Source organism: Gallinula chloropus (genome assembly GCF_964237585.1).
Source record: "Gallinula chloropus genome assembly, chromosome: 1".
NCBI lineage: Eukaryota > Metazoa > Chordata > Aves > Gruiformes > Rallidae > Gallinula > Gallinula chloropus.
Window position 1 is genome coordinate 180364026 of NC_140085.1, and position 20279 is coordinate 180384304.

Below are 20279 nucleotides of genomic sequence, written 5' to 3' on the forward strand. Positions count from 1 at the left end.
CAAGGTAGCCACCTGTACCTGCATCAGCAACAAGGTTCAAAAAGGGACTTAAAAATTAATCTGTTAATACTAAAAATGAAGATCAATTATGCTGATTCAGCTGAATCAATTAACTGATGAAACGACAAAGGTAAAGTTTTGTAGGCACTTAATAGACTTCTATTCTTTACTGTGTTACTTTTTTTCTCCATAGTCTAAGACTATTTTAAACCTAGAATACTAATGCTCAGTTTAGAGTAACTTTTAACATCCCTGAAATTTGCTATAAATTACAGATATGTGCTTTCAAAATTACTGTGTTTTAACATGGCTCTTATCTGGCAGAGTAACAAAAGCAGAAACGTTCTATTCTACACAACTGATGAACTAGAAAACAATATTATAAGCAGTACTAGTAGATGAACTGTAATTGCTCCAATTCACCTCCTCTTAGTTCTTACTACATTGCACACATTGCAATGTCTGAGACCTTTTCAGGCATATTTCCCACTTAACTGGAGGACCAAATTATTTCTAGTCTTATTTTAAAAGAAATGATGCCATTAAATGCAATATTAGTTACTATAATAAAATTTCAAAATACATAACATTTCAGTTTACAGATTGGCAGAAATATGCAACTATGTCCACCTATTTTACACCAGAACATGTATCTATAGACATCATTCACACAGCAAAACAAAAAGCACTCTTAAAACAAGAAAATTATTGTCTTCAGTTAAGTAATGCACATATTCTCTAAATGAGGAGATAATTTATCTCTAAAGAGGAGATAACTGACATGAAGTCAATGCAATCTACTTAATTTCACCAAAGGAATGTAACTTCCTTCTCCATAGGAATACAACCACAGAAATTAAGTACTACGGAATTTTAAAAAATCCTACATTTAAATATACAAAGAAATTGTACTCAAGTATTTGAAATTTATTTTCTGCTATTAAATACATGAGTAATACACCTTAGGTTTTTCAGCAAAATTTTGTACCTTAAGTAATCCTACTCTAAGTACATGAATTTTGACAAACAACAATATCCCAAGCATGACAAAGGCTCCTTTCAGTCATTATTATTAACATCCCCCAACCTAATAATTAATATATTTAAAATGTGTTAATAAACTTTACTTTTAGTTGCAGTATCTGATTTTAGCTAAGATCCCATCATCCTCTATAGTTCCATTTTTAATAACTTTTTAATTGTCATACTAGTTTTCAAGCACTTTTCCATTCTTAGAATTTTTAACTAGAAAAATCTTTGTTTCTTTGATTATACTAAATTTTCTCATAATTCTCTTATCTTCCCAATCCAAAGAACTGAAAGAGATGCTGTAACAGCAGCTTAGAGCCAACATTTATCTCGCTGAAAAGTCCAGATTGACCAAAACATGTAATGGCATGGTGTGGAAGAGTGGAAGGCAGGGAGGTATTGTTAAAATTAACTCATTTGGTAGAGCACAGAAAACCAGAAAGCAAAACAATCTACAGGAAACATACATAAGTGGAATAGATCACATTAGTCATTGACATAGACACCTGATGTATTTCCTTCATGATCAAGATGAGAAAACAGGCATGTGGAATAAATTAGGAAAAGGATTTAAACAAAAACACCCTATCTTCTTCATTTAAGAAGCTATAAAACAATACAGAGCAGCAGTTCTCAGCTGTTTGGCCTCATTCCCAGGGAACTTGCAAAGTATGGGAAGTGTCATTACAGCCTAAACCAGAAACCCTTTCCTCACAGGCTACCCCATCACAGGACCGACTGGCACTTGTCACAGGGTATGTCTGGTACTGTAGATCACCTGGCAGGAAAGCATCGCAGCGTGATGCCTACTGGGGAATAGGAATTAAGCAGCACACAATCCAGACTTGATGCAGACCAGAGATCTGGACTACTAGACCACTGGCAGACTTCATACTCATCAAAGACTGAAAGCAAACAAAATCTCCCTCTATATTCCTGCTACAGCTCCCAAAGGACACGAATTTGAGAAGAAAGGTTGTATTACAGAAGAGAGTTAAAAAACAGCCATCTAAACATGTCAGGAGTAATATAAACATACTATCCCACACACTACAAAATAAGGACTCAGAGGAGCTGAGGTTGGAAGGGGCATCTGGAGGTCATCTTTTCCAGCACCCCTGCTCAAACAGAGTCACCTAAAGCCCATCTGATGAAGTACTATTGCCTACAAACTCAACAATATAAACCTTTATACAGCAGCTCCTGTCCTTGCTGATACTGTACCAGGAGCACTCTCTCTACACCTGGTAGCACCTCTCTTGCCCTCGGTATCTCCCTGCAAGCAGTTATCTGCCATTCTGCCAACTGTGCAATGGCAAGTCTAGTACTGATCTACTGATCAATGCCATTCTTCTAAAACATAACCAAACCCCCCCTCCAAAAAAACAACCCAAACCAAACCCCTCCATGCCCTCCAAAGAAGCACTGTTCCAGCAGTTTTTCTTGGTGTCCTCTTCAAAACATGTCACAGAACAGATTTAAACGTGTTGGAAAGCAAATTGGCTTAAAGTGAATGACTATACTCAGGTTCCAGCTGCAGGACCTCACAAGCCCAGCGATGACAGTCGGAGAGAGTTCTCAATGCTTGGCCACGTCTAAGTGTAGTATAAGACCTGCATATCCCTTTAAAATACCATGTGTGCTTGGCTTTGGTCTGAGAATTTATGTGGGTGGAAAAATCAGCTGTTGGTGTTTTTTATTTTAACTGAAATTTCGGACATCCAGCAGCCTACATGTGAAAGTACTGAACAAAGGGTAACTAATCGTTTTGGATCCTTAGGAAAGAGCTGGCCTGTACCATCCTAGGAAACATCACAGTGATTCACGTGCTGATCCATGGGGGAAAAGGGAAAGCTCAAGAAGGATGTAGTCTCAACAAGCAAACAGGAAATATGGATGGCTGCGAATCTGTGGCATTTTTAATAACGCATCAAAACATAAGGGGAATTAATTGTAAGGATATGTATGCACGTTGTTATTGTGAATAATTGGCTGTGACTTCTGTAAGTATTTGATAGCATTTTTTAATCACTATGCAACTGACTTCCCATTAACTTGACGGTTTGCTGACAACAACATGACAATCTGGGAATACTAAGTATCACAGTAAAAAAACACCACACATCTGCCATACAGCAGAGAACTCCTAGGACATATAATCATACTGCAACTGAACGATAATTTTGAACTGTTACAATTTGAGGTTACTGTATTATCCAGAAATAATTGCTGGATGAGATCCCTTTTGGATGAAACATTTAAACATATATAGATTGTCCTCTTACTGTCCCACTGATCAATGGGGACAAGTTACATTCAAAGTTAAGACATTTCATAGAATCATGGGATGTGTTAGGTTGGAAGGGATGTTTAGAGGTCATCTAGTCCAACACCCCTGCAGTAAGCAGGGACATTGTCACTAGAACAGATTGTTCACAGACCCATCAAGCCTGACCTTGAATATCTCCAGGGATGGGGCCTCCACTACCTTCCTGGGCAACGTGTTCCAGTGATCTAACACCCTCATAGTGAAGAATTATTTTTTTTGTGTATAACCAGCTGAACCAGAGATAGAGGAAAGAACTCAGCAAAGAATGCCTTCCCCAAATTGCATGCTTTTTCAAAATACATTTGTTAGATAATTCCAGTAAAGTCTGTGGGGTGACTTGAGTAAAGGATTTTTGAATAAAACTTTGAAACCCATTCAGATGAAAAGCAGATTCTTACCGTAGTTCTGTGGAACAAGTTCTGGGTTCTTCGGTGTTTTGATTTTAAAAGACACATCTCCAATAGTGACAGTATCACCTAAAAAAGAAAAAAAAATAATAATCTGAGAACCGAAGATTCAAATGTTTACTGTGTCTATATTAAAGTTTAAATCATTAGCCTGCTGTGGTAAGGCTGACTGCATGATCACAAAGCAGTTTCTATTATGTTTGAGAACTATTAGTTTACTGTTTATTAGTTTACTCTGCTGCTTTTCAACAGATGAGGTACCTGGGCAATTTACGCTTAACTAATATTCCTTGACTTCTTTCTTTTTTTGCTCTTGTTAGAACCATAACCTACTTTGTTGGGATCGATGGAATTCAAGCTCGCTATAGAACCCCATCATTGATTTATTGAAATAAAATCCTTAGACTGTTTGTTAACAGAACTAGCAGTGAGAAACACTTGTAGGGGTTTCCTGAGTTTTAAAGCAGCCTGAAACAGTACCTGTTGGAGGTACAAAATGACATATCAGTATCAGCAGGCTCCTCCTGTGCTGACTGTACAGCTGTAGAAACTGGGACCCTTCCAAGGTTTAAGAGGTCTCAAGCATTTCTTGCTCTGGATTTCTCCAAAACTAAATCACTTGGACGTTTTATTTACTGGTTTCTTACTAGGACCTGCTTGCCTTATCTGTCACTCTGTACCCACAATTGAATTAAATTGTAGGTCATGCCCTGTGTGCTTTCTCATGAAGTGGAATCTAGTTTGCAGCCAGGAAACGGGCAAGCACCAAGGCGGCAGTGGTCACACAGAAAAACAGCACAAGACCCAAAACCCGTGGAGCCAAAAATATGAGCTGCCAACTGGTAACAAATTCAAAGTTTATTTTTTTCCCAAGAGACCATCTGGGCCAAGAATTAAGACCATGATCTAAGATGACTCCAGTAAACTGATGTTTTTCCATTACTGTTGCTGAAGATAACACCAGCTTCACTGCCCAACAGGCACTGTAGCGCATGTGCAAGGATGGAGAGGATTCCTGGAGTAAGGCTGCTGCGCAGGGGTGCAGTTTTGCCACAGCACCCTGATTACACTACCTTTCCATGAACTGAGTCCAAGTTTTGGAACAGTTTCTAATGCTTTTCTGAGAAATGAGACATAGAAAAGACAAGGTCCAGTTCTAAAAACCCCTTTGTTGATCTGCACCTTGTCCTACAGCACCCAAGAGGACCCAGACTACAGTTGCTTGTCTCCAGCCCTGTGTGAGGAGCCAAAAAGTTTGGAAGACCAATGCTAGAAGCTGAGACAACCAACTGGTGCTGAACAAGAGGCTTATCCAAACTGTCAGAGGCAACTAAAACTCCTCCCATCTATACAGCAGCTCTCCTTTCAGTCAGCAGTGACTAGTTTTGCACTCAAATGCAGTTCTCTTCCAGCGTACCCAGATGTTACTGCAGATCTCACAGGGCTGAGAATCCCCAGGTTCTGATATGACTCACACAATCCACGGGAAATGTTACACATTTAGGACTAGATTTATAGCAGCCAGAGGAAAATCACCTACAGCAACAAACAGGAAGCAGTGAAGGAATGATTATAGCTGATTTCCTCCCAAATTTAAGGGCTGGATGACACTGAGACAGGGATTCACAGCCTGTGGGTCTTTATGTTGCTACTAAAATCCAAATAATCAGACCCCCGTTTTTTTCTTAAATTACTGGCAGAAGATCTGAAGCTGATGGTTGTTCTCACATTTTACATGACAATACAGTACTTGAGTGGGTTACTTGAAAGCAAGAGATTCAGCAACAGCAGTGCTGCTAAATAAAACATGGCCAAGGGTTCACCCCTGGTCCTACAGACAAGCAGCACCAAGCAGTCCCACCCTCCCTGCTAGACCTAAGCAGCCTATTTTGGCAGATCTGTGTAGGAACCAAGACATCAAATGGTCCCAAACAGAGCTTGGGCCAAGCTAATGACTAGGCAGCAGTCTGGGGTTTTAGCTCATTTCCTGGCCCTTGCTGAATTTGTAGTTCAAATGCACCCAAAGTACTGTGCTGTCTTCTGCCTTAGGCATTCAGACTCACTCCCAAAGCCCTGGCACAGCTCAGGGGCCTGGTCCACATTCTGGAAAGTATTATATCTTAAAAAGTCACTGGACAATAGGCATGACCACTGCAGGGAGTAAAATCCAGGCTTTAGCTCTCCCAGGGCTTTGAAAGAAAAACTGTTTTACTGCCTAAGCATCATTTTGCGTTCCCCTCCTGCTGCTGCAACTCCAACCACTCTTTCTCTCTGGGGAACAGCTGAAGGACTGACCAAAATGCCTCTAAGTTAATGAAAACATCCTAGGAGCCCACAGGTTCTTGCACGAGTTGACACTTCTCTCATTAACTCAGCTAGGAAGAATTTCAGCATTCCAAGGAGAGCAGGTTGCCTGATATTTCCTTAGGAAATTAGTGCCAGTTTATTTTCTCACCATTCCTAACCACTAGCTAACACGCAGTGAGACAAGAGTATGAGACTAAGTAGCTACTAGCTTAAACCACCTCAGCTCGAGTTGTAAATACTCTTTCATGCATGCACAGTCATCCAAAGCACAGTAAAGACAAGATGCTGGAACAAGGTGTCAGACTTCTTCAATACATTGGAATGATGATGTCATCTACAGGAGAAAAGCACAGTACTGAAAAGCCTTAGTTGATTTTTTGTACTCCTTAAAAACACCCCACAAACCAAAACTCAGTTCATCTAGGTGAAAAATTGGAAAATGCATCTCTTCTGGTGGTATTTATGTCAGTCTGTAAAAGGCTAACCCTTCATCAACACATCTAATTGTGTTCAAAGATTTTACAAATATTCCAGCAATCAGCAGTCCCTGAAAGTTTTCATAAAAAAATGGGCTTGGAGGAAACAAAGTGCAAGATGTGGAGAGAGCTGAACATGCAGAAGCCCTAGCACACCGTCAGGGCACTCAGCTTTTAACAGGTTTGTTGCTGCCTGGAGACAAATGTTGCCTCCAACTTGCATCTGTCCACAAAACAAAAAATATCAGCAGTGTTTAATAGAACTTGAAAGAACAATAAACCAAGACAGCAGAGTCTATTTTCCTAGCTAAATGAGCACAAGGGTGGATTAGCCCACTACTCTTATCACACGCTTCCACCTGGACTAGATTTTCTTGCCCTGTTTGTTTCTTCTGCACTTTTTACAAATCTCATGTTTGGTTACTCCGTTTCCACTGCATTTCCACACTCTTTGAACAGAGATGTCATCCCAGCCAGGCTCTTTCCAACATTTCACCAGCTGGCAAAGAACTGACAACAGCCTGCTTGGCAAAACGATGGTGTTAAATCAGCAACATTCCTAATCTGAGAACACGTATCCCAAATGATTTGTCTTCACCACAAATTACAGAATATTCTCCAACCCAGCTCACAAGCAACTGCCACACTATTGTGGACAACAGCTATACGTATGAGGCTTTGCAAAGGCTTTGTAGCCTACATCAGGCTTGCTTAGGCAAGCAGTTAAGATGTGCCCTTGGTTTCTTGTCTCCCCCAGAGGAAACAGCAATCTTAGGGAGCACAATCTTTGGGGGAAACAGCAGGATACAAGCAGTGCCAGATGTACACAACGAGCCACGGCTGCTGGAATAAGTGACAAATAAACCAAAACCCAAAAGGTAAGGGGGACATCCCATTTGGTGGGCAACCTACGGACAAACCAGGCTGTTTAAGAGCTGATGCAATATGGGCTAGAAATTGGCGGGACATTAATATTGTGACCCAATAATGGGACCCTGAGGAGATTCTCTGAAACAAGGAGATAGGAAACCAGTACACACAATGAGGTCCTTCTACTGCATCTGGAATAGACAGGCATGAATTGCACCCATCGAAACAGCAATTTGCATGCACATTTCCCTAGCCAGTAACTGCAACACACAATGGGGTGCACTCCCTCCTTGAGGGCCGCATTTTACACAGTCAACAATATTAATACCTACATCTGCTTTTTACTGTAGCTTACAAGGGCTTTTCAGGTGAGCAGGCTTATTTCTTGCACTCAGCCCATTGAGGGCTATTTCTACTGAATAGAAAGCCACCACCTTTACCTACAACCCCCTGAGCTGCAGAGAAGCAGCTGGAAGCTGGAACGGCACTTTGGCAAAGCATCCCTGCATGAACGCCCTGGGCTTTTACTCTTCCCCCATTTCTCCTACTCACTGTTCTCTGATATCACAGAATCATAGAATCATAGAACGGTCTGGGTTGGAAGGGACCCCAAGGATCATAGAGCTCCAACCCCCCTGCCACAGGCAGGGACACCAACCTCCAGGCCTGGATCTACACAAGGCTGCCCAGGGCCCCATCCAACCTGGCCCTGAACACCTCCAGGGACAGGGAATCCACCACCTCTCTGGGCAGCCTGTTCCAGCACCTCACCACTCTCTCTGTAAAAAACTTCCCCCTAATATCTAATCTAAACCTTCCCTCCTTTAGCTTTAGTCCATTCCCCCTTGCCCTGCCAAGGATATGGAACAGCAAGACTCAATGAACCTTTGTTCTGACCCACTGTGGATGGTTTAATGTCACAATCTCAGTAAGAAGGTTTCTTGGAGATGCAGCTTGATTGTACACGTCACACCTTTAACCTGTCTTGTATTATCAACTATCCTTGGCCATTCCCTTCCCCTCACAAGAAGAGACTATTCCCTAATCCTACTGTTTTTCCCTGTATGTTGTTGTGGTTCGGCCCCAGCTGGCAGCAGAACACCACACGTCGCTTGCTCACCCCTTTCTGGAGGGGAAACAGACAGAGCCCCATGGGTTGGGATAAGGACAATTACTAACACAGCAGCGCGAAAGGGGAACAACAACAGAGCCTGGGGCAGGACACACACCCAGTGATGACACAGAGCACTGCACTGACCCAACGCCCAACCACACTCACTGTAGGGAAGCCGCACAGCCCCACCTCTCCCCTCCCAGCCCCTTTTACTGGTACATGATATCACGTGCTGTGGAAACACCCTTGGCCAGCTCAGGTCACCTGTGCTGGCTGCTTAGGGAACTCTGTCCTGGCAGGAACCAGGATGTATGCTGACAAGAAATAGACACAGAAGTTTAAATTATTTATGGCAACACTGGTCATATCTGAAGACAGACTGTAGGCAAGACACAATCTGTTTAAGAACTTAAGCAGAGAAAAAGAGTTTTATTTCTTCTGCTCACTCTTTTCTTGAGAAACAGCACATTAAGGAGATTAAAAAAAAAAAAGAAAGGAATACATTTGAAATGGCTCTTTTTAAATAAAGAAATCCCATGGTGAAAGAAAACACCCTGTACAGATCTATATGCGTCTTCACTTTTTTGAGTGCACAACAGAAACAGTTCCAATCTCATCTGTAAACCCTTATATTATCAGGGGGGTTTTAAGACACTACAATGAAGATTCAGGAACACTGAGATTTTAGGTGGCTGAAATGATCACCTTTTGTCCTCTTCAGTTCTGAGTTTCTGTGAGATTAACACACTCCCAACATCCCTCTCAGTATATTTATTACACATTCACTTGTACACAGACCATCCATCTGGTCTCAAGAGCCAGTAACAGCAGGAGCATATTAAAGCTGTGAAGGTGCTAAGCTCTGCTAGCACTAATTTCTGTGTGATAAGTTCACACCTGTTACAGGAAAGTTCAAAATCTGTATTATATTCAAATGCATATTTCCAGGTCTTAATTTCATTCAAATGTGAAGAAAAATAAAATAAATACAAATTTTCAACTGATATTCATCCAGCACATTACCATAAGGACACTGAAGAGAATCATAGAATCTTTAAGGTTGGAAAAGACCACTAAGATCACCAAGTCCAACCATTTGTCCAATACCACCACGTCAACTAAATCATGTCCTGGAGTGCAACATCTACACGTTTTTTGAATACCTCCAAGGACGGTGACTCTACCACCCCTCTGGGCAGCCTGTTCCAATGCCTGACCACTCTTTCAGTAAAGATATTTTTTCTTAATATTCAATCTAAACCTCCCCTGATGCAACTTGAGATCATTTCTTCTCATTCTATTGCTAGTTAGCTGGGAGAAGAGAACAACCCCCCACCTCACTACAACCTCCTTTCAGGTAGTTGTAGAGAGCAATAAGGTCTCCCCTCAGTCTCCTCCAGGCTGAACAGCCCCAGCTCCCTCAGTCACTCTTCATAAGATTTGTCCTCTAGACCCTTCACCAGCTTTGTTGCCCTTCTCCTCAATTTGTCCTCTAGACCCTTCACCAGCTTTGTTGCCCTTCTCCTCAATGTCCTTCTTGTAGTGGAGGGCCCAAAATTGCACATGGTACTTAAGGTGTGGCCTCATCAGTGCTGACTACAGGGGCACAATCACTTACCTAGTCCTGCTGGCCACATCAGTTCTGACAGAAGCCAGGATGCTGTTGGTCACCTGGTCATGCTGCTGGCTCATGTTCAGCAGGCTGCTGACCATCAGCCCCACGACCCTTTTCTGCCAGCCAGCTTTCCAGCCACTCTGCCCCAAGCCTGTAGCATTGCCTGGGCTGTTAAAACCGAAGTGCAGGACCCAGCATTTGGCTTTATTAAATTTCATACAATTGGCCTCAAACCCATTGATCCAGCCTATCCATATTCCTCTGCAGAGCCTTCCTGCTCTATAGTAAATGGACATACCTACCCAATATGGCGTAATCTACACATTCAGTGAGTTCACACTTAATCCCCTCATCCAGATTACTGATGAAGTTCTAAATAAAACTGGCCCCAAGACAGTCCCTGGGGACATAGCTTGTGACCAGCTGCCAACTGGATTTAACTCTGTTCACCACCACTCTCTGGGCCTTCCAGCCAGTTTTTTACCCAGCAAAGAGTACACCAGTGCAAGCCACGAGCCACCAGCTCCTTCAGGAGAATGCTGTGAGAGACAGTGTGGAAGGCTTTGCTGAAGTACATCAACAACCTTTCCCTCATCCACTAAGCAGGTCACCTGGTCGTAGGAGATTAGGTTGGTCAAGCATGACCTGCCTTTCATGAACCCACGCTGGCTGTGCCTGATCCCCTGGTTATCTTCCACGTGCTTAATGAATGCACTCAAGATGAACTGCTTCAAGACCTTCCCTGGTACAGAGGTCAGACGGGTCTGTAACTCCTTGGATCCTCCTTTTGGCCCTTCTTGTAGATGGGTGTCATGTTGGCAAATCTCCAGTCACCTGAGATCTCCCTTGTTAACCAGGACTGTTGATAATGATGGAGAGTGGCTTGGCAAGCTCCTCTGCCAGCTCCCTCAGTAGTCTGCGTGTGAATTCATCCTTGAAGAGCCAATTTATTCTGAAGAAAGTAACACTTTTCAGGATTTAGTTGGGATTTTTTTTTCTTTTTCCTCAACTTTTCTGAAAACATTATTTAGGGGAGAAAAAAAAAAAAAGAAAAAAGGAAAAAGAAAAAAAAACCCAGCCCTGTCTAACAACTTACTTCTCTCTTACTGGCCATCTGCAAAGATTACACACAGACTCTGGATACCTGTAACTCACTCTACATTGATGGCTGGACTTGATGATCTCAGAGGTCTTTTTCCAACTTAAAGATTTTCTGGTTCTATGATTCGATGGGTACTGGCAGCCTCCCAAACATATTGCTAGGAGGGACAGAAACACATTGTCTGCACCCACTAGGTTTGCTCCTTGACCACCACTGCCTTCACATAAAGATAAGGTGGAGCTCAGCCGCCACTCACTGAAATAGTTGGATATTTATACAACAAAACCCATCACAAATCTAAATGCAAAAATCCACTTCACTTAAATCACCCTTTTTTAAAGAGCAAAAGAAAGTCTTGCCCTCTAAGAAACAAAAATAATTACTTCAAATACAAAATTTGAATATTACTTGATTCCTATTCAATGTTATTCTAAGACATTCAATTTTTAAAAAAAATTGTCAGTTTTGAAGCTAATGCTTGATTTTTCCATTATCCACTTTAGGTTAATGATTCTCCTTACTGAATAGAGTCCAAAGTGCCATTAAAACAAAATCTGGGTATTTACTCCAGCAAGTGAACGTTTTTCTTTTCTTACTTTTTTCCCCTTCATCAGCAAATGACCAACAACAACCGAGAATCTTATCTTAGTCATGCGGGAAGCTTACAAGCATTTCTTAGCAGAGTTATTTTTCATTTGGGCCATAACATACCCTAAAGGTAAGGAGTCTGATGATGCTCAATGACAAAAATGTTATGATGTAAAAAGTCAGCTTTAAATATGTTGAATACCGTGATGGTCTCACATAAATTTCAGAACATGTCTTAGTAGTCTGCTTACCATGTCAAAGTAAAACTAAAGCTGCCCATTTAATTAAATATTAAACCACTTGAGAAATACTGAAGTGGACTCTGGATGTCATCTTCTCCAACTTCTTGCTCAATCTCAGCTTACCACCAAGACAGCTTCACCAGTGCTTTCTAGAGATGAATCTTCCCTTTACCATAGCCCACACTCCTCCTAAGGTAGCCCAGTCTGTGATTCACCTTATTTGCTATGAGGTGTTGGCTCCCATTCAACCAGGGATCCACTGCAACTTCACAGCCTTTTCAGTAAAGCTGCTACTCCATCAGTGCTACCTCAGCGTCCAATGGCACACAGCAACACTTAAGTCCAGCAGCAGGACTTCTTACTTCCTAAAACTTTTTGACTTTTCTGATGGCCCAGTCCTCAACTTTATCATGGTCCTTCTGGACTGAAGATCTGTAGATTGTCAGACAGTAGGGATTTTCATGCCTATGTATCAAATAGCACTTTTATACTTCCATTGTCTGGCTTTATTTCCACTTCTGGGAAAGCCCTGGTTTTGTGTTTGGTCACTGAAAAGTCTCCTGCTTGGTCAGCAGGCTTCCTGCTGAAATAACAGATCTCTGCACTGTAGGATGGTTTATTCCTGAATTTTCTTTAAAAAAGCTTTAAGCTGTCCTGTACATGTCCTTCATGGTTGTTAGCCATGGAATTGCACCTACCAATCTCTTGGAAAAGTGAAAGTCTGTAGTCCAGGATCCTAATTCTGCTGCTTACCTTCCCAACCTTCCTCCAGATCCACAACTCAATTATGTTACAGTAGCTGCAACCCAGGCTGCCATCCATGACCAAACCAACCACAGTCCTTCCCTACTTCTGAGCAGCAGACGATGTGAAGAGTTACCCTGACTAGGCTCTCTGGGTTCCACATTAACAAAAAATTCTAACAATGCAGTCCAGAAACTACCAAGAGTGGAAGTACAGTGCCAGACTGCCCTGATGTGTGGATGGCTGAAATCCCGCATGAGAGCCCAGCGGTTTCTGCTAGCTGTCTGTAGAAAAAGATATCCACTACCTCCTCTTAATCATACAGTAGCAGATGCCCACCACATCCCCAGTGCTCCCTTTCAAATCTCCTGTGGTCAATGGTACTTAAGGGGAAATTACCTTACAGTGGTTTAAAACTACATGAAGATTCCTAAGGCACAGTTTGCTCAGCGCAGAAAAGCCGAATGATCAATCTATTGTAAATTGATCTTAGGTAGCAAGTGCCTTAGTATAATTCCAAGAATGTCTTTCAACTAAAAATAAACTATAACTGAAAACCAATTGAGCTTTTATAAAAACCTCCCATTTACTGAAATAATAAGAAAATAGATTAAACAGCTTTAAAATTCACTACGGCATCTCTTACACAGCTATCCCAAGTCCTGGAGTTTGACAAGCAGGTTCAACTTCAGCCTTATAGGTTACATTGGGCTTTGCAGGACACATCAACACGTGTCAGGACTGTAACAGTTGCTAAACAGGAAAATTTACATTTTGAACAACTGCCAAATATTAAAACTCAGAAGCTATTTACAGACACCTACTGATGGAAACAATGGCAAAACCCTACCAAAGAGCGTAGAGAAGCTTATCTGCCTGACAGCTCATCCCTTTCTCCCAGCTATTATCAGCATGTCTAATAAAAGACACTATTTTTTTTTATTTTTTTTTTTTGCCACCACCCTTTTCTCTCTTAAATGTTAGAATAATTCGAAATAACTGAGGCATAACACTGCAAGCTTTCACAGACAACTGGCTTTGAACACTTCCACCTCCCTTTCCTGCCCTCTCGGCCGTGCAGACACGGTAACCGCTTGCAAAGCCTTGCTGTAGATCACATCACTGGACTCACTTCAGTCACCACAATGCAGCCCTGTAAGTACAACTACAGAGGCAATGAACAGTAACAGGAATGTTAAGATGAAAGAATGAAATCTCTTACATAGGTTTTGTCAGTGAAAAATAATGTTAGAACCACACTCCCAGCTGCCAACGGGTGAACTTCAACAAGAAGCCTTCCAGTACCTGCATACAAACAGGAGGGGAACCAACTTTGAAAAGGGTAGATAATGGCAGGACAGGGGGGAATGGACTGAAGCTAAAGGAGGGAAGGTTATTAGGGGGAAGTTCTTTACAGAAAGAGTGGTGAGGTGCTGGAACGGGCTGCCCAGAGGGGTGGTGGATGCCCCATCCCTGGAGATGTTCAAGGCCAGGTGGGATGGGGCCCTGGGCAACCATGTCTAGATCATGCCTGGAGGATGGTGGTCCTGCCTACAGCAGGGGGGTTGGAACTCTATGATCCTTGGGGTCCCTTCCAACCCAGACCATTCTGTGATTCTATGATTCTAAGATAATGACACAGGTAAAGTCAGAAAAGGGAATGCGCTGGAAAGCATTTACATCTATCATCAACCAGTTCTTTAGTCTTTGGACAGGGGCAGACCTGGAAAAAAGCCCACACAGCCTTGCTAAACACACCACCCCATTCACAGTCTTCTTTCAGATTTTTTTACCACCATCCCTTAGATACTGTACACTGACAATTAACATTACAGGATTCTGAAGTATGATACAGTCTTCACAACTGACTGTGTTATACTCGGCAGAGTATGTTGTATGTATTATTGAGGTCTTTCTGGGTTTGATTAGAAATTGGGAATGACCAGGTTTTGGAAAGCATAGGAGGTGAACCTGCACAGGCAGAGCTGCAGGAAACCATGAATGAAACTAGCATATATTTTGGTCTACCCAAGTGACAAAGTACGTTGAGCAGCTAAGCACACAAGAGACCTTTCATCACCTGTACCGTCTGACAAGTTATGATTTTTGTTCTATTCAGCTTCTTCAGTTTTCAATAAATTCAGCATTTTTTTCCCATTAACTCCTTAATACATCTCTGATATTGTGTATTCCATCAGATTTTCCTCAACATTTAACATTACATACAAACAGATGCAAATAATTAAACTCCAGTGAACAAAGTTGCATGTAACTTTATTTTGTTTAGCTTATACTGTGTCTAAAGTAATGATTCATCACAAATAATTATGCAGTCTACAAAATGGGGTTTTTTTCTTAATTCTTTTGGAAGGAAACTTGCATTTAAAAATTAATCTGATATTAGTCCTTCCATTTGTTACTATAAATGAAGTTTCCCTCATTAAACACGTTTTGCAAATCAGAACCCTGCCTGGCTATTCCCACTACCCTTTAGTCACACATGCCTCTGTCTTTGAGATTTCTCTTGAGCTTTACCACAAGATAGCTCTACCAGTTCCTCCATAGCCCCCAGTGTACCAGCAAGTCATATTCACATTACAAAGACAAAACAAAAAAGCTGACTATGACTCCTTCATATATAACAGCACAAGAACTGACCACAGTTTCTCCCTTACACTTACAATGTACCATCACAGAGAGTTAAACAGAATCTGGCAGGGATGTCAGATCCCAAGTACCGGGGAGACAGCAATTTGTTCTTTACTTGGCTGTTAACAGGTTCCAGCCCTTTCAGAAATATTTCCTTTATCAGTAGGGAAGAGATGTGCAACCTCAACACTGCTTACTACAAAATCTGTAATTACAGCAGGTGCACAGAAATGGCAAAAAACATGTATTTCACACAGAATTTCAGACCGCCTCTTTGTAACCTCAAAGGGATGATCAGGCCTGCAAAAGGACATGCAACCATCTTTAAGATAAATTAAACCAAAACAAAAACAAAAAAACCCCAAACAAACAAACAATGTAAACCCCACAACTTAATGAAAACCAAATAATAAATAGTATTCCTAACATCAAGGTCTCAAATTCACATGAGCACACGAAGTACTATAATTAAGGAGGTGTCTCAGGTGCTGAGAGGACATATAGCCCTAATATTACTCTTAGCCTGCCTTTAATAATCTACAAGATTGTCTACAGCTTTGAGACTTAAATCTTTCTATCAAAACTATTACCATCATTGGCTGCAATTGGAAATGCTGCTATTATTCATAGACATATACAGTGTATTACTATTACTAAGTTACCCTCAGTTATATTCCATAGCACATGCATGTTACAAATCAATTTTAGTAATACTGCATTTGATACTACTTCATTTTGCAGAATTTCTTCTTGTTCTTAAGGTTACTCATCCCAACAAAGGGCTGAAAAGTCCTGAGCTACCTTCTTCAGGTACTCATCTCACACAGTTAACTAGTTCCCTTTTATTCCATTTTAAGATTAATAACCCCAGGGGTTTTAGTACTTTTCACAAATAAAATATTTTCTATTAAAAATTCTTGAAGGAGTTATTATGATTATCAATTCCTCAAAGGCTTCCTTTCTTGAAAAACCTTTGAAAGACCAAACACATATTTAGAGAAATGAACTGGTCAATAAACAGAATAAAAATGGAGATAAACAGTATTAAAGATGTGTAATTAAAAGCTTTAGTGAGTACCCCACCATCAGAATCACTTGCTGTCATTCCATCTCCTTAACTTACAGCTGCTCATTACTCCCTATTTAGTAGCTTTGTTGCTTTTGGCACTCATCCAGAGAAGTGCCAGCTACCACAGACATATGTCACCACTTCCAAACGCCACTTCTGCTCTGCACAGCCCTGTCATCTGTCTCAAAGGTCACCAAGGGATATGCGGGGACAGCTCAGGTCATCCTTCCTAGCATATGCAAGCTCAAGGTCAACCCCTTATCTCATTACCATATGCCACTGGCACGCTCAAACAGGCATCAGCCTTGGTAACCCCTGACGTGGATATGGCTGTGCTTCAGCGGAAGGACAAAGCCATGGAGAAACAGAAAGCATCTCACGGTGATAATAAGCCACTGGACAGCAAAGAGCGGTTCTCACAGGTACAGGCTGCAGGGGTGCTCCTTGCTACGTTGTGGGTGAAACGCTTTGAAAGAGAAGCTCTGGGAAGCCACGCTAAGCATCCTTACGCAAGCCTGGGACTGAACTCTGTCCTTCCTTTCCTCTCTCCCAGTACTCACGAGCGTAACAAACAAGGATGGCAGCGCAAACTGGGCACACCAGCAGCCCATAAGGTGGAAAACTGCCTCAAGGCCTCTCCCGGGCCGCCTGGCTGAGGAGAGAGCGGGGCTGCCCGCACCCCCGGGCCCGGTGTCGCGGCTTGGCGGTGGCAAGGGAAGCCCGGGGAGGCTGTGGGGAGGCCCGGCCCGGGCCACCCCCGGGAACCCGGGATCGTTACCTGAGCTGTGGAGCGCCCTGACTTCCAGGCGGCCGGACCGTGCCGCGGCCGCGCCACCGCCCAGTACCTGCCGCAGAAGCAGGCGGACCCTGCGCGCAGCAGGGCCCCCGGCCCCGCCGCCCAGGCACAGCACCCGGGACTGCATGCGCCGCGGGGAGAGGGGCGCCGGGCCCGGCCGAGCGGAGCCAACAAGGGGAAGGGAAACGCCGAGGCACAAAGTCCCACCGGAAACTAGCGCCGGGCCGACCGGCGGCCGGGGCGGGTACGGGCCGGCGTAGAGAGCGGGGGCCGTGGCCGCGGGCCGAGCCTGCCTGTGCCGCCGGGTTGCCTGGGGAAGGCGGGACCGGGGGATTCCTGTCACCCCCAGCTTGTGCCGGAGGGTTTTGGGGGGGAAGGTCGGGTACACTTGGCCGGAGGGGGAGGCAATAGCAGGGAGAGCCTTCGGACCCCTCAACTCGGGCCGCTGCGGCCGGACGGGGAGGCGATGGCGGACGGCGCCTCGGAGCCCCTCAGCGCCGGGCGGGCTGACGGGTTCTGTCAGGGGGATTGGGGCGTCAGCGACCAGGACAACGTGATTTTTGTCTTTTTATTAGGAAGAGACCGTGAGCTCCATAGATGGAAGCGTTTAAAGCACGCTGGAAAACAGGGTGGGGGCAGCGGTAGCTGAGGTACATTCATGGGATGAAGGTATTTCCTACCTGTGGTGTCTTAAATCCTGGCGAATACATGGGCCCTCCTGGCCCATTGCCACCCTTCACCTGCCTTCTTGGCATTAAGTTATTTTGTGCCTTAAGAAGAATTTGAGCCAAGTTACTCAGGAGTGATGTTTTGCACACATGCAGCCTACAAGTGATTTTTTTTTTTTTTGGTGGAAGATGGTTCTATTGAAATAGGTTTAAAAACTGGCTTATGCCTGCTTTTGGATCTATGTAGGAGCTCGGTGGTGAATTTTGGAATAATTTGTGTAAGGCTGAAGCTTTCACCATGACAAACTAAGCCTGGTTTTAAGGGAAATCCTGTTGAGGCTTGGATCTCGGCACCAACAGAGAGATGGAGAGGGAGCTTAGCAAAAGGTAGAAGCCAGAATCAAGTCACTGTCTTTATCACTTGTACTTAAGTTTTTAGGTGTCCCAGTGTCCTTGGGGCTGGAAGAATTTTTCTCTAGTACATCTCCCATTTCGTGCATGTTTTCAGCACAGAACAATTATTCCAGAGGCCAGAGGACCAGCACTAATAAGTGAGTTAAACATCTGTTTAAACATAACTTAGATTTTTTGTGCCCCCAAAAGATGCTGTGACTTACGAATGTTGATCTAGTCCTAGATGGGTTTCTGAACTTGGAATGACTTCCTTTAAACACTTAAAAGAGGTGAGATTTCATGATCTTCCATGTTCCCCATTGGCTTTGCGTTGGTTGGGTATAAATTCTATTCTTAGTACCTAATATAGGTCTATGAACCTGCTTTCTGGGTCTAAGGCATGGTAAACTAAATTGAAATATCCTTTTATGGATATTGCCCTAATTTCTTGTAAGCTGAAGATCATGAATGCTGGAGGCTAAAGATAGGTTGAGTAACAAGAACGTCTGGAGGAACAGACTAGAAGGCCAACGAGATAAAATAGCAGTGGAATTGTTAATGAATATATCTTGCTAATCTGGGATATTAAAGTAGAAATTACATCCATCCTCTTTTTATATCCCTAGAAAAAATAATAGCAATAAATTGCAACAGATAGGCAAGAAATTATATGCATACCCCGAACACTGAATAGATTTTATGCTGTGCTGGAAATAATGAGACATTTCAAAATTTTCTACAGATTCACATTCACACTGTGAATGTACAAAGCCTCCTTGTACCTCAGAGTGTGTGTGTCTGCGTGTATACACCTGTCAAGCTAAATGCTTTCAATTTCAGCCCTGAGTCATATACCTATAAAATGTTTTGCTTTTTAAAGCATTGTCTTAAAATTCTGGATTAGTCAACTTTTCCAAAACTTTAAATCGAGCCTTGAGTTGAGCCTCCAACTTTCCATTTGCAGCAATAGAAAGCTATATTTACTGATTGTCAAACCATTGCTGGGAAAGTTACATTGGAAACAGTTATCCCTGCATAATTAAGGGGGGGGGGAAATTTTGTTGAATGTATACATGCATGCAAAATTAGATGCACAACTTGAATGCTGCATTGCTTTTATGCTATACTGTCAGTCATGACACCACACAAAATTGGTATCATTTAATAGTGTGAATGGATAAAACCTACTTTTTCTTGCATATACATGTGTATACTCACATGAATCTGGTTACAGAGTGTTACATTATAGCTTGAATATGGCATCTGCTTTGCTTGCTCACCATAAGTGATGCATATATGCTTTACATATCTGGTATTCGGTTCTCTCTATGAAAGCACGATTCTGTCAGTGGTTCAGTGCTGTCATGAAGTGGAAGGATTTAGCAACCTGCATCTGGTGTGTTTGTGAAGACTTTCACAGATGATTTACAGCACTGGTAACAAAGAGCCATTTCATATTTTCATTCCCTGGCTTAACAGCATTCTTATTTGGAATGCAAAGTTCCTTAACAAAAATACTTTTCCTTTGATTAAACAGCGAAGAACTTACTCCAAAGAGTGAGAGCTCAGAAGCATCCCTGTGAGTTGACAGTTTCCAGACTGTTCTCTCTAGTAGCTGTCAACTACTTTGCTGTGTAGCTCTAGCTGCAAGACTAAATTAGACACAGGTGCAGGCTATGAGAACAATGCATCATCTCTGCTTAGTTGTAGCCAGCTCTCCTACACAAGATCAGAGAAGACAGTTGAGATGAAATCCTGGCTTGATCTGAAGCTTGTGAGAAATCTCCCATTGAAGGTAGCAGGGTCTGAATTTTACCCAAATGCTCTGGCTGAGTTACAGTCATAGAAGTCAGTCTTCATTTATTGTTAAATCTTTTTCTA

At 42.6% G+C, this 20279-nt stretch overlaps 1 protein-coding gene across 1 annotated transcript in view; it reads right to left on the bottom strand.

Moving 5' to 3' along the window:
• The window catches only part of VWA8 (von Willebrand factor A domain containing 8), a gene marked incomplete at its 5' end in the record, with an annotated part of 200100 nt that extends 182636 nt beyond the window's left edge, over window positions 1–17464 (bottom strand). Inside the window, 2 exons of the mRNA XM_084274913.1 lie at window positions 3757–3834; window positions 17320–17464. Of these exons, the coding sequence (XP_084131039.1) occupies window positions 3757–3834; window positions 17320–17464 (223 nt within the window). The remainder of the gene's footprint in view (window positions 1–3756; window positions 3835–17319) is intronic.
• Window positions 17465–20279: the final 2815 nt, after the last annotated feature.